Source organism: Ipomoea triloba, chromosome 4 (assembly GCF_003576645.1).
Source record: "Ipomoea triloba cultivar NCNSP0323 chromosome 4, ASM357664v1".
Lineage (NCBI taxonomy): Eukaryota > Viridiplantae > Streptophyta > Magnoliopsida > Solanales > Convolvulaceae > Ipomoea > Ipomoea triloba.
Window position 1 is genome coordinate 2604158 of NC_044919.1, and position 17576 is coordinate 2621733.

The window sequence follows — 17576 nt, forward strand, 5'->3', positions numbered from 1 at the left end:
CGGGGCTCGCGAGTGGCTCGTCGGGCCGCGAGTCTAAGATATTAAGGCTCAAGCTCAACTCGATTGTTAAACGAGCTACTCGAACTCAAGCCGAACTTTGACCGAGCGGTTCGCGAGCCGCTGGCTCATTTACATCCCTAACTTGCATTGGGTAAATCTTTTATTTTATTCACAAGATTTGTATACGAATCTTTGTGGGATTCAGAAATTAAGATCCAACCATATATATATATATATATATATATATAATATGTAAAAAGAAAGTTTGGTTGGTTGCCATGAAAGTGCAAATTGTGTGTTGCCAGCCTACACCATGCCTTAAACAGTTAAACACCATAAATCTGTCATCCAGAATCCACCCAAAAAGATAAAGAAGACAAGAGCCTTAGATCTGAATTGATCTGAAGATCCCTTCACTCCAATAATGCACCTCGTAAGGACAAGAATGATGATGCTTCCTCCATGTGGGAATTTTTGTCCCCATCCCTTTGAAAGTGAAATTTTCATCAACGCCTCACGCTTCACACGTATGTTCAAGCCAATTACAATTTTTACTTGATTTTAATTAGATTAAAGTTAGTTGTGAACTTATTAATTACATTGTTTAAACGTTTCCTTCATTTTCTTTGAACTTACATTGTTTAACCGTTTCCTTCATTTTCTTACTAAATCATCACGTTTTATATATTTTAATTAATGACGATATGTGAATAAATTGTAAAATACCACAATAAAAAATTAATATTTATAAAATATTTGTTCTTACTTTTTGAAAGAAATAGTAGTAAGAGGAGGTTTGTTTACTCTTAAGTCTTAAATAGTCAGCTCAACTATTTGTTCTTCAATTATTTTTGAGAAAATATCATTTTTAGTCCCTCAACTATAATACATGTATCAATTTTGGTCCTTGACTATTAAAAATTTCAAATTAGGTCCATGACTATTTAATTTGTATCACTTTTGGTCCTTGACTATTAACATTTTCAAATTAGGTGCATGNTATTAAGGCTCAAGCTCAACTCGATTGTTAAACGAGCTACTCGAACTCAAGCCGAACTTTGACCGAGCGGTTCGCGAGCCGCTGGCTCATTTACATCCCTAACTTGCATTGGGTAAATCTTTTATTTTATTCACAAGATTTGTATACGAATCTTTGTGGGATTCAGAAATTAAGATCCAACCATATATATATATATATATATATATATAATATGTAAAAAGAAAGTTTGGTTGGTTGCCATGAAAGTGCAAATTGTGTGTTGCCAGCCTACACCATGCCTTAAACAGTTAAACACCATAAATCTGTCATCCAGAATCCACCCAAAAAGATAAAGAAGACAAGAGCCTTAGATCTGAATTGATCTGAAGATCCCTTCACTCCAATAATGCACCTCGTAAGGACAAGAATGATGATGCTTCCTCCATGTGGGAATTTTTGTCCCCATCCCTTTGAAAGTGAAATTTTCATCAACGCCTCACGCTTCACACGTATGTTCAAGCCAATTACAATTTTTACTTGATTTTAATTAGATTAAAGTTAGTTGTGAACTTATTAATTACATTGTTTAAACGTTTCCTTCATTTTCTTTGAACTTACATTGTTTAACCGTTTCCTTCATTTTCTTACTAAATCATCACGTTTTATATATTTTAATTAATGACGATATGTGAATAAATTGTAAAATACCACAATAAAAAATTAATATTTATAAAATATTTGTTCTTACTTTTTGAAAGAAATAGTAGTAAGAGGAGGTTTGTTTACTCTTAAGTCTTAAATAGTCAGCTCAACTATTTGTTCTTCAATTATTTTTGAGAAAATATCATTTTTAGTCCCTCAACTATAATACATGTATCAATTTTGGTCCTTGACTATTAAAAATTTCAAATTAGGTCCATGACTATTTAATTTGTATCACTTTTGGTCCTTGACTATTAAAAATTTCAAATTAGTTCCATGACTATTCAATTTGTATCGCTTTTGGTCCTTGACTATTAAAAATTTCAAATTAGTTCCATGACTATTCAATTTGTATCGCTTTTGGTCCTTGACTATTAAAAATTTCAAATTAGTTCCATGACTATTCAATTTGTATCGCTTTTGGTCCTTGACTATTAAAAATTTCAAATTAGTTCCATGACTATTCAATTTGTATCGCTTTTGGTCCTTGACTATTAAAAATTTCAAATTAGTTCCATGACTATTCAATTTGTATCGCTTTTGGTCCTTGACTATTAAAAATTTCAAATTAGTTCCATGACTATTCAATTTGTATCGCTTTTGGTCCTTGACTATTAAAAATTTCAAATTAGTTCCATGACTATTCAATTTGTATCGCTTTTGGTCCTTGACTATTAAAAATTTCAAATTAGTTCCATGACTATTCAATTTGTATCGCTTTTGGTCCTTGACTATTAAAAATTTCAAATTAGTTCCATGACTATTCAATTTGTATCGCTTTTGGTCCTTGACTATTAACATTTTCAAATTAGGTGGATGACTATGTAATTTGTATCACTTTTGGTCCTTGACTATTAACATTTTCAAATTAGGTGCATGACTATTCATTTTGTATCACATTTGGTCCTGCCGTTAAATTTTCCAGCCAATTTTCCGGCGAAGTCATCGGGGGTGACCGGCGTTTTCTATTTATTATTATTATTATTATTATTATTATTTATTTTTAAGTTTTTTTTATTTAAAAGTTACGGAGTATTCAAATAATTTTTAAAATAAAAATTAAATAAATTAGTCGGTCACCGGTGACTTCGCCGGAAAATTTAACGGCTGGACCAAATGTGATACAAAATGAATAGTCATGCACCTAATTTGAAAATGTTAATAGTCAAGGACCAAATGTGATATAAATTGAATAGTCATGCACCTAATTTGAAATTTTTAATAGTCAAGGACCAAAATTGATACATATATTATAGTTGAGGGACTAAAAATGATATTTGTTCATTATTTTTCGTATAGTACTTTCTTATTATTTTTAAATTTTGTTTGTTGTGTTTGATAGTATTTTTAATATAATTTTTAAATACATAAAATTTTATATATTAATATAGATAATGTACATAACAATGATTGTATATATGGATAAGTACAATGTTCAGGAAGTATGATCCATGTTTGTACATCCCTCCATTTTTTTAATCTCCTATTAGTGTTATATGGAGAGTATTTATAGAGATTGGATGAGAAAGTAACATGTTTGAATTTCAGACTTGTTACCCACATGGTATCCAAGTGTTGGGTAGTCAAGTTGGTGGAGCCAAGTGTATAAAGATTCATGATGCAATGGAGTAGACATGTGACTAGGACACAAATTGCCCATGTGTTGAGTCCACAAAGTCACTGAAAGGTTGGGTAGTCCAGGTGAGCGTTATTAGTTGCGGGCCTTCTATATGGTCTCAAAAAATTTGGGTTCGACCGGGAAATGCTCATTCCGGAAGGAGAAAATGCAGTGCTCCTTTTGGAAGTGCTCATTCCAGAATGAGCATTTCTAGTAATGGTTGGCCGAAAAATTTAATGTTAGTATCATATGTGATACCAATTAATCAATTACATAATCATGCACCTAATTATAAAAATTTAATAATTAAAAATAAAATATAATTCATGTATAATAATCAGGAGACTAAAAATAAAATTTTCTTTTATTTATCAATAATTCGATTCATCGATTGTGATCTACAGAATATTTTGCCTAATTCTTTCCACGATATTCCGGGCTTGCTCTTCGGCACATTACAAACTTCGGCCCACAAGTATAATTGGAGTACATGTGGGTTTGACCGTTCAATGTGGTTGGTTTGGGCTGTCAATTGTTGGACTGATTGGTCCAACAAATTGCCATGTCGATTACAAGATTCATAGATTGTGCCTATAGCAGTTAGTTATCAATAAATTATTTAAGATCAATTTTAAAGAATAAAAACAAACGTCAACAAATTAACGTGAAACTAAAATTATTAAAATATTTTAATTTTCAGAATGATGAGTTATATTTGCAGTTTATTTATTTATTTTTTCAGTACTATTGACTCTATTACATGTACGTTTTTTTTTGAAGAATATTACATCCCGTTTGAGAGGAGTCACTTCATGCCGCTTGACCATAAGGTCTTTGGCATATTTGCAGTTTATTAAACCCATAAATATACAATAATTTCTATGTTATGTTATTTATTTATTTATTTATTCATAACAATGAAAATCACTATCATTATTCGAGGTTGTGAACTGAAATACACTAAGAAGACTCTATGTGATGTGAGGGTGTTAACAAGAATCAAAACCGTGATCCTCTAGTATGATAATCATGCTTCACATACTCGACCACCACTTTAATTTCTAGCGTTATGCTCTCATTTCGTTCCATATTCTATGACCTATTTAATTAATCATTATTTTTAAAAGACGAATATTGTATTTTATCTTTTTCATTTTTTTTGTAGGTACTTAAACATAAGTGAATGGTTTATCTCAAAACGTTGATCCAATAAACATGAGAACTTTTCAAGTTTAAATATACCAGACCATTAGTTGATCATTATAATCTTGTTAAGAACTGATATGATATTGTAACACATTTATATCTCAACAATTTAAATTGCATAAAATGAATATATTTTATTACACAAAAACTTGTATGAGACTGTCTCAACAACAATCTCAAATATATATGGATTACCACATTTTACATTTTCTCTATAAAGTCTTTTGGTTTCCTTGAAAAGTTGATAATGTTAGTTATCGAATGTTGTTGCGTTTAGTTCAGGTGTATAATTATGAGCAAAAGATAAATATTTTATATATCTAATCATTAATACACTAACAAATCGAAATACTCTCACTAGCTTGGTAACTACTAAGTATATTTCCGGTGTGAAGTCCTCTTTTATATGGATCAATATGACTTTTACTGTTTTGTGTTAAGGAACACGTGTTAAAATTTTGAATGACAAGGGGCGTGTGGCACTTACCTATAGATTAGTCAAGTCAGTCGTGTCACATGTAAATGCTGAAGATACCTGAACATGTGTGACAACTGAGATAGATGATGCTTCACGTGTTACTTATTCCCTTTGGATTCACTTTCTGTTATGGCAAGTCAAGAAACTCACTACTGAAATAAAAATAATCAATAATTTGTTGGGAAACAATTCTCGAAATACCCAAGAGAATGGACAAAAATAGAAAATCCACTAAAACAAATATTACAAGAAAAAATAATCCACGAAGGATTACAACAAAAGGAAATTACAAGAAAATTCCAGGAATTTAAACCTACAACAAAGGTTAGATAAACCTGGAATACAGGGACGGTGTGTAACGGACTTTGGGGTAATTGTAAGTACGAGTCGTGTTGTCACTTTCCTTAAAACCTTATTTACCGCTTCCCGGGGTCCTGGAACGTTGCGGCCTAGGCTTCCCAGGATAAAACGTACTACGGTCCTTGCATTTGAGCACACAAACTCGGGACCCGGCGAACGAGAACGTGGGATGAACACAGGTGGCTAGAACGAAGGAGAGCAGAGTTTCGAGGTGGAAAGTATTTCGTGTATATCACGTATTACTTGTTGTTTTTCTATTAAAATCTGCTGCTCACCTGGAAATATATAGGAGATGAAGGATTAATGGCATTTATCATGGCATTCATTCCTGGCATTGTAACCTCCACCCACTAACCAAGTATTAACTTTGCCACTAATATGCAATTAACTCTAAAAATAAATATTGGAATTAACCTGATATTAATTCCATAGCATATTGAGTTAATCACCTGAACGGTCACATTGGAAGTGAACCGTCTTGGCCAAAGTCTCTTGCTAGAGGTTATTGCAGTTACGCGCGGAAGATCGCCTTTGAGAGGTGACTCAGAGTTACGATTGATCGACTTGTGCAAGCTTCGAGAATTCAACTCTTAGCCGCGAGAGATCGACCAATGCGACCAGGAGATCACCGCTATCGCAAGCTTCCATTGCAATTACACATCGAGACATCGCATATCTCGCGCGCTGCCAGTCTCGAGACATCGCGAACTGCCCAAGCGCAACATCAACGATGTCTCGACGTTGCACTGCCGCTCAAGACATCGATGTCTCGACGCAGCTTGTAGACATCGCATATCTCGCGCGCTGCCAGTCTCGAGACATCGCGAACTGCCCAGGCGCGACATCAACGATGTCTCGACGTTGCACTGCCGCTCGAGAGATGATCTCTCGAAGGCTGTGGACTGAGATGGATAAAATCGTTCGGATTTTTGGCATAACTTAGCCCACAAGTTAATTAGTCATAAAATGACTCTTGTATATATAGTGGGTGAAATCCTCTTCCCAAACCAATGTGGGACAAATGCTATTCCTAAAAGCTTTTCCCACAAATTTTCATCTCAATGGGTCTACTTTGAGAACCAATTTCTCATTCACCCATTATCCATTTTGAGCGTATAATATATCGATCTCTTCGTCTAAGAACGAAGAACCCGAATCCACTTTGACCCGACCCAAAATCAGAAGTGGACCCACATATATTTATACCACAAAATGGCCACTTAAAATGCCATTTATTGCAATTTTTCCAACATAATTAACATATATGGTCCATATATCTTCATTAAAAAAAAAACTATGAGTAAAAATATAATAGGTATCACTTATGATGATATCACACTAACAAATAATGTTGAGGATACAAGTAGTGTTTTTCTAAGTTTAGTTGGTTGGACCCCCATCCCCCCTCTCCCTCCCCCAAAATTCATTGCCCAATTAGTCTACTTTTGGATCTACACTTTCGGCGATTAATCATGTGTTCATATCACTTCCTGGACCACACTATTTCCTACTTATTTTATTTCAAATGTAGATTATAAGTTATAACACAATAATGTGATTATGATTATATTAAATTATTTTTGAAAAGGTTAAATAAAGAAGATTCATATAGTACTATGGAAAGTATCATGCCTGTCCAACTGAACCACGAGATGATCCCTTAACTTTATAACAATATGAGTTAAGCTAAGCTTTGGTTTATGGACAAGTATGAAGAGAGGCTATATATAGGTGATACCTGTTTTGTGATCCTACCTAGTAAAGGACTATATAAGAAAGTAAATCAATTTAGATTATGGTTATAACAGGGATAGAAAATATATGTTGGTGACTTGGTGTAATAAGTTGTAATTATAATTTACAATTAAGTTCATTAACTATTTAAATTGTACATTATGTTTCTTTACTTATATATTTACAATTTATTTCTGATTTTATATTTATTATTTATTTGTGATGTATTGATTATTCTTATCTTTAAAAAAAAATCTTTTTACAAATTTATTGTGTTTTTTTTTTCATTAGGTATTTTTTTTTTTTTTGTAACCATTAGGTATTTCTTTAATCGTGTAATAAGTACAATAATTTGACTAATGATTAGACAATTGTGGAGGATATTATGACTTAATAAATACTCCGTATAACGTAACAATGATTATATATTTTAAAATATCACGTCATTTTGTATATATTTTTAAACTGTTCAATGTCACTTCAATAGAGAAATGGAATATAAAAATGTATTAACTTGATCGAGCAACAATTAGTTAAAATACAAATAAATGTGTTGTTTGCGCATTATTATACTTAAACAAAATTTATTCAATGCACACACCCCTCATATGATATATTGGTATGATGTTATACACTTTTTAATAGTTAACACACAGGATTTATTCAGTACACTTTTTGAGTATTGTCAAATTTAAAAGTATCTTATATAATTAGGGCTTATTATACTTCGTGGTCTAACAAAATAAAAATATACTAAAATTTTATTAATAGATTAAAAATAAACATTTAAGAATTCTTCATGCAATCTAATAATATCTCCAACTGGAGCCCACAATCAATTATATTATATGCAACTAAAAAACATGTTACCTTAACTATCTAGTACTGAAAATTCAGTTTTATAATACTTGGGTTGGGTCATGGGTGTCATAAATGTCGTTTTTATCCAATTTTAAATCTTTACTCTTCATTATAAAATAACACGCATGGTACAACCAACATCAGACCACATATATATTCTTTTTTTTTAATCGCGAAGAAAATATAGAATTAAAAAAAATAATAATAACTTTAGCTTTTATATATTTATACAAAATAATGATTTTAATCATTCAATTATTGGCACGAATATAATTTGCTAAGGGATTGAAATCATTGCTTTTGGATGTTATTTATTTATTTTGCATATTATCGGAATTAGGGTGAGACTAATTTAGTTCAACCTTAGTTAAGTCCCATTCGGGACAACCCTTCGTAAGGCAAATTATACTATCGGCCATGATCCATTTTACAATGTAGATCACTGATATATTTTCATTGTTAGTATTTAAATAAAAATATATTTGCAATACATTAAAAATGAACTTATATCAAAATATAACAAACTTCTGAAAATAAACTCGTAGTACAAGTAAAAATGAATATGCATGTATATTAGCAATAATTCCCTTTGTAATATTATGAACAATGGTCCATGGTTATAACCATTTGCCCTTTATAGATGCACATGGATTATATTCAAACTCATTCCTTTTGATTATATTTTTTAAAATAATTAATTAGTAAGTACATTACTTTTTAAATCATTGTAGGGTCAACTAACTCATAAGAACATTTTGAAGCAAGTTTAGGGGAAGAGACATTTTTCTTTATTAATAATAAAAATAATTATAATCCATGAGTCAACATCTGTTCATAACTACTTTCTCAACTTACTGTACAAAGAGTCAATATCACTTCCACTGAGACTCAGATCCATCCCTTCCATATGAGGTATAACTGGATGCTACTAGATCACAAGGTCTTAGCTGATAAACAAATGGTTAATAATTAGATTATTGACTTTTATATATGGTGTATATGTTAAAAATACTCTCTATTAATTTAAGTTACTGTTTATCATGAGACGTGTCCAATAATCCTCATTTGTCAACCATAATAGCATATAGACTATGGCCGGCCGGCAATTGTCTGCATGTTTGAAGATCATCCAAAAAAGGAAGATTCCTAATTCCTATAATGCAAACTCAAAAGTAACATATGCTGCATCAGCTCAATCCTTCACTTCTAAGACATTATGTGTATACACATGAATCTAGCCATATAATATTTTGACATATATAAAGTATTATATACATAATAACATAAAAACAAATATTACAAGCAATTCATAAGTAATACTGTTTATATTCTTGAATGGATAATTTATGTTTGATGTAACGTGTTTTGATTGAGTAGTTATCATATTATTGGATCATTATTAGTTTAAACCCGTTTCTTATTAACGTTATCAAGAGACTTTCCCGCTTTATGAAAATCGTTAAAGAGTATTGAATGAAAGATTTTTCTTTTCTTTCTCAATTTTTTTACATATTATAATAGTATATGCATTCCCTAATTCAGTCTTGCATACACAAGCAACTTATTTGGTTATTGAGTGGTAAATTGTGGGGAAGGATATAAGATTGAGTCCGAGTCCGAGCTTGAGTCTTGACAGTATAGTATGAAAGTTTCACTCAATGACACTAGGTACTAGTCCTCCAATCTAATGAGCCGCTGTGCCACCGTGATTTACTCCTTTAATATCTTGTCAGGCCTAGGTGTGGGAGCCCAGGAGCGAGGGAATTTCACCTTGTGTGACAAGACTAATTCGGTCTGATCCTGTTAAAATTTGATATAGATTTACTCAATACATACTTTCAAGTAGCCGCGGACTCCCTGATCATCCAATAAGCAAATATTTAATGTTAGTCATTAGTACAATAATTATATAATATATTTCGTATTTATAATTTATGAAGAAAAAAAAATTCAGAAGTCTCAATCCTGCCTTCTTCGTCAGTGAACCAACCACTATATATGACTGCACTATCTCTAGACAATTGTCATTGCAATCGCAAGCCAAATCATAATTAAACAAAACCATTTATCCAAACTTCCTGAAGTCAAGAACAGTTATCATTGAGGAAAAAAAATGGCAGATTACTACTACTACAACAATCCTTATTCTTCTCAACCTCGTTTATCCCTACACTTCTGTTTCTTCTTTGCTGTGCTATTCATGTTTGTGGGCATCACATGGTACATCAACTATGGGCATATTCTTGAGGCCATTATAGACCAGATCAAGCTGCTACTAATGGTGTCTCCTCTGCTTCTTCTCCTTGTTCTTCACTTGCTTTCATGGCTTGACATGTCACTCTTCTTCATTCCATTACCGCGCCAAGATTCCTACCGGAGGAGTGGGGGAACTCCCTGGGGTGTTGGGTTGTTCCTTGTGATCCTCATGTTCATGTTGTCTTATCAGTCTGATCTTCGCGAACGCCTGTTCCCTCTCCTCAGCAAATGATCCCTGCAATCGTTCAAGAGGATCATGATAACAGAAGACAATCATCTGCAGACTGCAGATCATTATGCATAGTTAACATGTTTTGATCTGAGTTTCATGGTAGGGTAAGCTAGTTTTTGTCCCCAGCTTACTTTTTCTTCTTCTCCATTTGACACTTTTTAGGAGACATGTAATATAATTAAGACATGTGAGTTGTTGTTAATGAAGACAAGATCATATGTGGTGAGAATTTCAGGTTTTTATCTGTTAATCAACTATCTGTCAAGTTCAGTTGAGGACCTTTAAGGATTGGATCAACTCATAAAAAAGAAAAAACCAACCACTTTGGCACTAGGTTTCAAGAATACCTTGTAATTTCAGTTTAGCTGGCAAACCCATCCTTGTAGGCTTTCATGAGTTACAGATTATATGTATAATGAGTCAGCCTGTGGAAAATTTACCTGAAAAAATATTAGGTACAACAACTAAAGTTAGTGAACTACTGAAACTTTTGATTAAGGGGTAAAAAATGAAAAGTAAGCACCACAGTACACAAAACACTTAGTTGCCAATTACAGCATAGAACAGAATGGAACACTGGTTTCAACAGATTGGAACCACAAGATTTGCCAGGCATAATTATGAAAGCAGGCAATGAATTCATCCAAAGAATACACACATTGAGGGATATCTTATTCAAACCACAAAAATTTGTGCACTAGAAGTGTATTATAGTCTCAACTGCATAGAATAGGCAGTAGAAAGAACAGTGCAACTAACTTGAAGACAATGAATTTAAATTTGTCTCAGAAGATAATGTTCTCATCTTGTTGCAAGCCCTGAGATAACAAGTTTTTGCCAAAATCCTCAGAGGTATATCCTCTGCAACATTCAAGCTCTGGTTTTAGCCAGCCATTTTTCCAAAATCCTAGCTGAAGAAATGAAGGCAAGAAAGTAATTATCAAACAAGAAATACGTTATAGAGTACCTTTATCCAATTTCCACTCAATTGAAGGGTGTGTTGCAAGCTCTATACACTTATCACACATGGAATTAGGTAAAACATAATTACATATATTAACCAAAACTTGTAAAAGCAAGTCTTGGTTTACATGTATTGCTTTCAATATTGTTTGTCTTCTTCCCTACTACAAAATTTTACTATGATGAATAACTTAACTTCAAGTTTCAAAATGGAAATTTCTTGAAAGATAGCATCTTCTCATGTATCATTACTTACAAAGTTACAAGGCTCCATTAATGCATCACAGGAAGCTCCAGTATGCCAAACTTGCAGAATCTCTGATCTTAGCTCATGATTTTGTATAAAATTCAGAGCATAAGATGAAACCTATCGAAATTCAATCATAAAACGAAATGTACTTCCATTAATTCCATGGATTCCATTGCATGCTTAAATTCATCACATCACTGTTTTTTATACACTTCTAATCAACATATACCACTGCCGATTGTATCATTGAAACCAATTTACTGTACCAGACGAATTAAAACAACGAAACTTTATGTAAGAAGTTCTCCATCCGAATATCAAGGCAATGCAATGACGAACTAAAACCTCAAATAAAAACAGAAAAGGAAAAATGCAGAATTTTGGTCCAAAACTTTGCAATCATAAATCGGAATCATCGCTAAGAGAATTTACCAGGCAAGGAGCATTCGATCGGAAAACTTGATATCGCCGGAAGATGGATTAAACTGCCTGTTGATCCTTCTGAGCTCGATCGACGTTCGGACGCAGATCACAGGTGTCAGTTGTGCATCAATTGAGGTCGGATTTTGGACAGGATGGCGGGAAGGGATTGTGGGCTTGCATCAGTGATGGGCTATATAGAGCGTGGCCCAAATTCTAGGCTCAATAAGGTATAATGGTATATACGGTTTTGACCCATACGGTTTTAAAGTTGGACCATTATGTTGTCCATATCAAAAAAAGTGCAACTCAGTTTATTCAATTAATCATCTTAAAGTCTTTTTTAGTGATAATGTGGGGTCTGAATTTTCATTAGGAGACTTTAATCGATCAGAGGAAATCAAGAGCTATTGTATAAAAGTGTATATGCAAAGGTGAAAATTTAGGACTGACTGTGCGACTCACGACTTACTTTCTCCATCAGTTCTTAGATAGGGACTCTAGGTCTTAGAATTAGTCGAATGTAAACTGAGATATTATTACATAATCTAATAAAAAAATTAAAAGAAAAAGAAATGCAATCCAGAATGATGACGTCAGCAGACCAAGCAAAGAATCCTACGTCATAAACGACGACGGCGAGAATGGGGTCGGAGACCAAACGGCGTCACGTGTTCAACCGGAGAAATTGGCGGGAAAATATCAAATAATCACGTGGGAGAAAAAAGAGTTTTTTTTTTTTTTTTTTGAAAAATAGATTAGAGTCAATATCTTTGATTCTTTTGCCCAATCTGACCATTAGAAAAAAAGTGGTGTTACACACTTTTAAAAGATCACAATCTTAATGTACACATGTTCAAATATTATAAAATACTATACATTGTTTAAAAAAACAAAAACAAAAACAAAACAAAAGAAAAAATATCGCGCCTCAATTTGATAGTTGTATAGAATGTAATTTGACTAATTTCAAAAACACGTTATTATCGAATTTCATTTATAAAATGCCATTAACAATTATTACACTAATCCTACTTGCATAACTTGAATATATAATTATTATGTTTATGAATATTCTTCTTCTCCCAAAATGTTGAATCCCCAACCTCAATGGCATCACGCTCCGACCCGACAAAACATTTGGAAGGATGTAAATAATGGTAACTCAATTTAACACAGAGGCTAGACCAATACCTATGGATGAGACAGTGCGAGTCTCTTCTAATTCAATCAGAGATTTTGGATTCGATAAAATCTATAATTATAAAAAAAAATTAAAATTGAAATGAATCGAACAATTTATTTATTTTGAGCTAGTGACAAGCGAATCCTCTATATATATATATATATATATATATATATATATATATATATATATATATATATATATATATAAACATTTGAAGTGGTTGAATAAGGTTTGGTTTATATTAAAAGTGACAAGAACAATAGAATGGGATGTTGGGAGTCAAGGGGAGTGAAGTGTCCGGGAAGTTGTATAGAAGAAAAAAAAAAAAAACATTAAATAAATAAAACATATCGGCGCCACAAGCCTTGACTCCAAAACGATGACGTCTAAGTTCCACCATCTTGGTCGTCTTTTGACATTAAACAATGAAGTTGATTTCAATTTTAGATGAGGACCATTTATTATTTTCTTTTGATGGGGTTAATACTAGGTTTAATTATTGTTTTTAGTGATTTTTTCTAAATTTAGTAATGCATAAATAATTTTGTTATATTTTAATTACAAATTTTATTCATTTTATCATACTTAATCATTTGCAAAGTTAAAAGTTTAAACAAAATATGCACTATTTTTTAGTACTACTGACTATGTTACAATGTAGTATTTGTTCATAACTATGTTCTCAACCTATTCAAGCACAATGAGTTAATACCGTCATCTTATTCGAATTCATAACCTCTTATTTAAGATAGCGACCATGTGTGTACTATATTAAAGAATTATGATTCAAAATTATTTTTTTTTTCAATTTTATCGTTAAAAAAAAAAAATCTAGGCGGCTCAAATTGCAAGTTCCACCAACTTGGTCCTCTTTTTACATTAAATATAATAAAGTTATTTTCAATTGTAGTTGAGGGACCAATTAACCTTTTCCCTAGTTGTGAAAAGGAATACAATAACACCGAAAAGGTTTAAATTATCCCATTAATTGCTCTCACTATGTCGACATAGAATATTTCACCATTATAAAGAAAAATAATTTATGAATGTTTTTTGTTTTAACAAAAATTAAATATCATAATTTTGAAAGTAATGATCAAGTAGATGAAACATGATTCTTGTAACTGAAGGTCACAAGCTTGATTTTTTATAACATTGTCTTGGTTGAGTCTATTGTACATAATCTTTATCATAGTACTATTTATGTTCCATGTGTGGTTTGCAGGCACATGAGTAAGGTTTACAATGTGTATACCTTCATGTAGTGAATGCGAGTTTTCTTATCGCAAAATAAATAAATAAATAGACATTAAAGATCTTATGTGACCAACAAATATAGTATTGACAATAATTAAATTCGTAAATTAAATACAATAATAATGTTTTACTCACTATTATATTTTTAGCACATGCCTGAATTAGTTGGCAATTTCACAATGAATTTATAGTTTAACTTTACTCGGAGATGTTAGATACATGGCTTGATTTTTACCAAGAAACTAAAATACGTAGTAGATGAAATTGGCCCCTTTTTTTTTTTTTTCGTTTCTTTTCTTTTTCTTTTTTGAACTTGAAATTGGTTTTTTTATGAATACATACTTACAAACATTTGTGAAACTTGTGTACCACATTGAATCACATCTTACAATTGACTAACCTTCGAGACAACACAAAAGAAGCACTCAAAATTGATGTGCCACCCTTCTTTTTTAAAGAGTACACTAAAATTTACATTTATATAAATCTTTTTATTTCCGTAAATGATCACAGTCACCTACAAATACATTGATCAAACAGCAAATCGCTCGACCAACTGCACTGGAGTTGTCTCTGCTTATTTATAATCTTTGATTTACGAAAGAGTCAGCGATCACTATCATAACCAATCAAAGATCACAATGGTCCGCATGATTGCATAAATAACTCAGTTAGTCACGTGGGTAAAATTTGAAAATAAAGACTAGGGATCGAGTTTTACCGACGACAGTGAGCAACGAGGACTCTTTATACTGAATAAAGAAGTTACCATGATTTATAACATCTCAAATGCTCTGTCCGACCGTGCCCTTAGATTGATCATATCTGAGGGTTATAATATTTTTATAATCTTAATAATTGAGAAGGATGAAAAAGTGGACAACCGTACGTGTCCAATTATAGATCATACGAGTATTGATCACAGCAAGATAGAAAATCCAGGACGGTCCAAAAAGTCTATTTCTAGAAAGCCAATAAATTCCACACACACCATTTTTTCAATGGCTACTCACCCCTCCCCTGTTTCCTATCTATTTCCTCTCAGTCATCTAAGTCTGCGCACGTGGGTTTCATCTTTATCCTATCATTTTTCCCCTTACATTGTACATAGAAAAATATAGCGTTAATTATCTCTGTATTGGCACAAAACGACGCCAAAAACTTTACGGGTCACCCAAGTATCCTCCTTCGAATCTTCCATTCATCGTATTTCCACTGTTCTTCCCTTTTCCTTATCAACTACCACTGGATTTTCTCCATTTTTTTTTATTTAAATGAAATTTCACTCTCGGTCCTTGAATTATAAAATAATATCAAATTTAATCCCTGTGTTATGAACATTATCATTTTTAGTTGTCAATGAAGTGGTGTTTTTTTTTTTTTAAATCACAGCCAATATTTAAAAGTGTGCAATAGGTAAATTTTTACCTAAATACTTTTATATTTACAAAGTTATGTATATACTAAATTCTCAATTCTCTAACCCAAAATGTCACAATTGTTATGTGTTCTCAAATTTTCTTTGTCAATTTGTAGCATTGTTGTCGGATGGTTTAGACTTATTTTAGACTGTCACAATTGTCGATTCTCTAACCCAAAATGTCACAATTGTCGGATGGTTTATACTCAGTTCGGTTTAGACTTATTTTAGACTGAGAATTTTGAATTATGCATTGCGAACTTGTTATTTAGATTTTCAAATTTAAATTATTATAAATTATGCGCAATGATAGAGCTAGTTAGGAAATGTTTGAGTTCTCAAACTGAATCGAACAAATATAAGTTGAAACTGAATTGATTCAAACTAAATCGAACTAAAATTTGAAACTGAATGATGTCATTTTTTTGCAAAATTTAAAAAATTCAAAATCAAATTGAAGCGAAAATTAAAACGCCCACCCTTACTCCAAGTTGAGAAACCTTCTCATTGTCAGACAATCTTTACCAGTAGTGCCATCAACCTTGACTATATGGGTAGGTCTCGGCTGTGTTACTGAAACTCTAGAGAAGTTGGAATCAGAAAAGACTTGAAATGAAACCATAAAAATAATAACACACTTATAATAATGGGTTAAATTCATTATTATTTTATAGTATAAGGACTAAAGGTGCAAAAGTCTACGTTGTCTTTCAGGAGTTGCTCTGTCATCTCTTTCCAAGAAGCAGCCATTTGAAACTCCAAACTCAAAAGGTTTCCTTATCCGGAACCTCTATATATACCCCTCCCACGTTGTCCAAACAAATCTCATTTCCAAACACTCGAAACTTGAAACCCTAGACGACAGACTTTCAACATTTGATTCTTCAATCGGCGAATTGTTGTCTGGAAAATCATGAACAGAACAACTGCAATGGACGTCGGATTGAAGCGCGACAATCGTACGAGGAAGACGAGGAAGGAGAAGGCAGTTAAGGTTGTTTACATTTCGACTCCGATGAAGGTTAAGACCAGCGCGTCGAGGTTTCGATCGCTGGTCCAGGAGCTCACCGGCCGCCACTCCGACATCGCTCGGATCATGGAGAACAACGACGGCGCCACCGATTTCGAGGTTTTTCCTGACCTCGACGGCGCCGGCGCCGGCGACGACGACCGAGTGATGATCGGCGGTTTGAACGACGAAGGTCATCGTCACTCCTCGCCGTCGTTCTTCAGGTTCCCGATGGTGAATAATTCCGTCGAGGAGTCGCCGACGAGCTCCGAATCGCTGGCGGAGCCGCCGTTGGACGATCACGTGTTCAGTTCTCAGGTGGATGAGCAGTTTCAAGCTATGTTCCCACTGGATTTGTTTCTCAACCTTAATTCTGCCGACCTAGATGGTGATATACTGGGTAGCTACTAGCTATGAAGCCCTATGAAATATTTTTTCCTTTTTTAGTTTTATTTTGTGCTCTAAAATCAATTTTCATATGTTAATATTTAGTACATATTGTTCAGAGATAAACCAATTTCTTCTACATTTCAAGATTTCTATTAGTTAAAAGTCAAACTATTAGCCTCAAAAAGGATGGACCATAAAAATTAGAAAGAGTGGTAAAATATGATTCTCATCAAAATTATAAGTTTGATTCTT

General features: G+C 32.8%; 2 protein-coding genes across 2 annotated transcripts; both read left to right on the forward strand.

The window, feature by feature from the left end:
- The first annotated feature begins 10051 nt into the window (after positions 1–10051).
- LOC116017914 lies at positions 10052–10426 on the forward strand. Its single transcript, XM_031258585.1, has one exon. It carries the CDS (start codon positions 10052–10054, stop codon positions 10424–10426), a length of 375 nt encoding a protein of 124 aa, XP_031114445.1.
- Positions 10427–16739: 6313 nt separating this feature from the next.
- Positions 16740–17487, forward strand: LOC116015363. The gene has a single exon (XM_031255406.1). The coding sequence runs from the start codon at positions 16839–16841 to the stop codon at positions 17343–17345; it is 507 nt and encodes a 168-aa protein (XP_031111266.1). The 5' UTR covers positions 16740–16838; the 3' UTR covers positions 17346–17487.
- Positions 17488–17576: the final 89 nt, after the last annotated feature.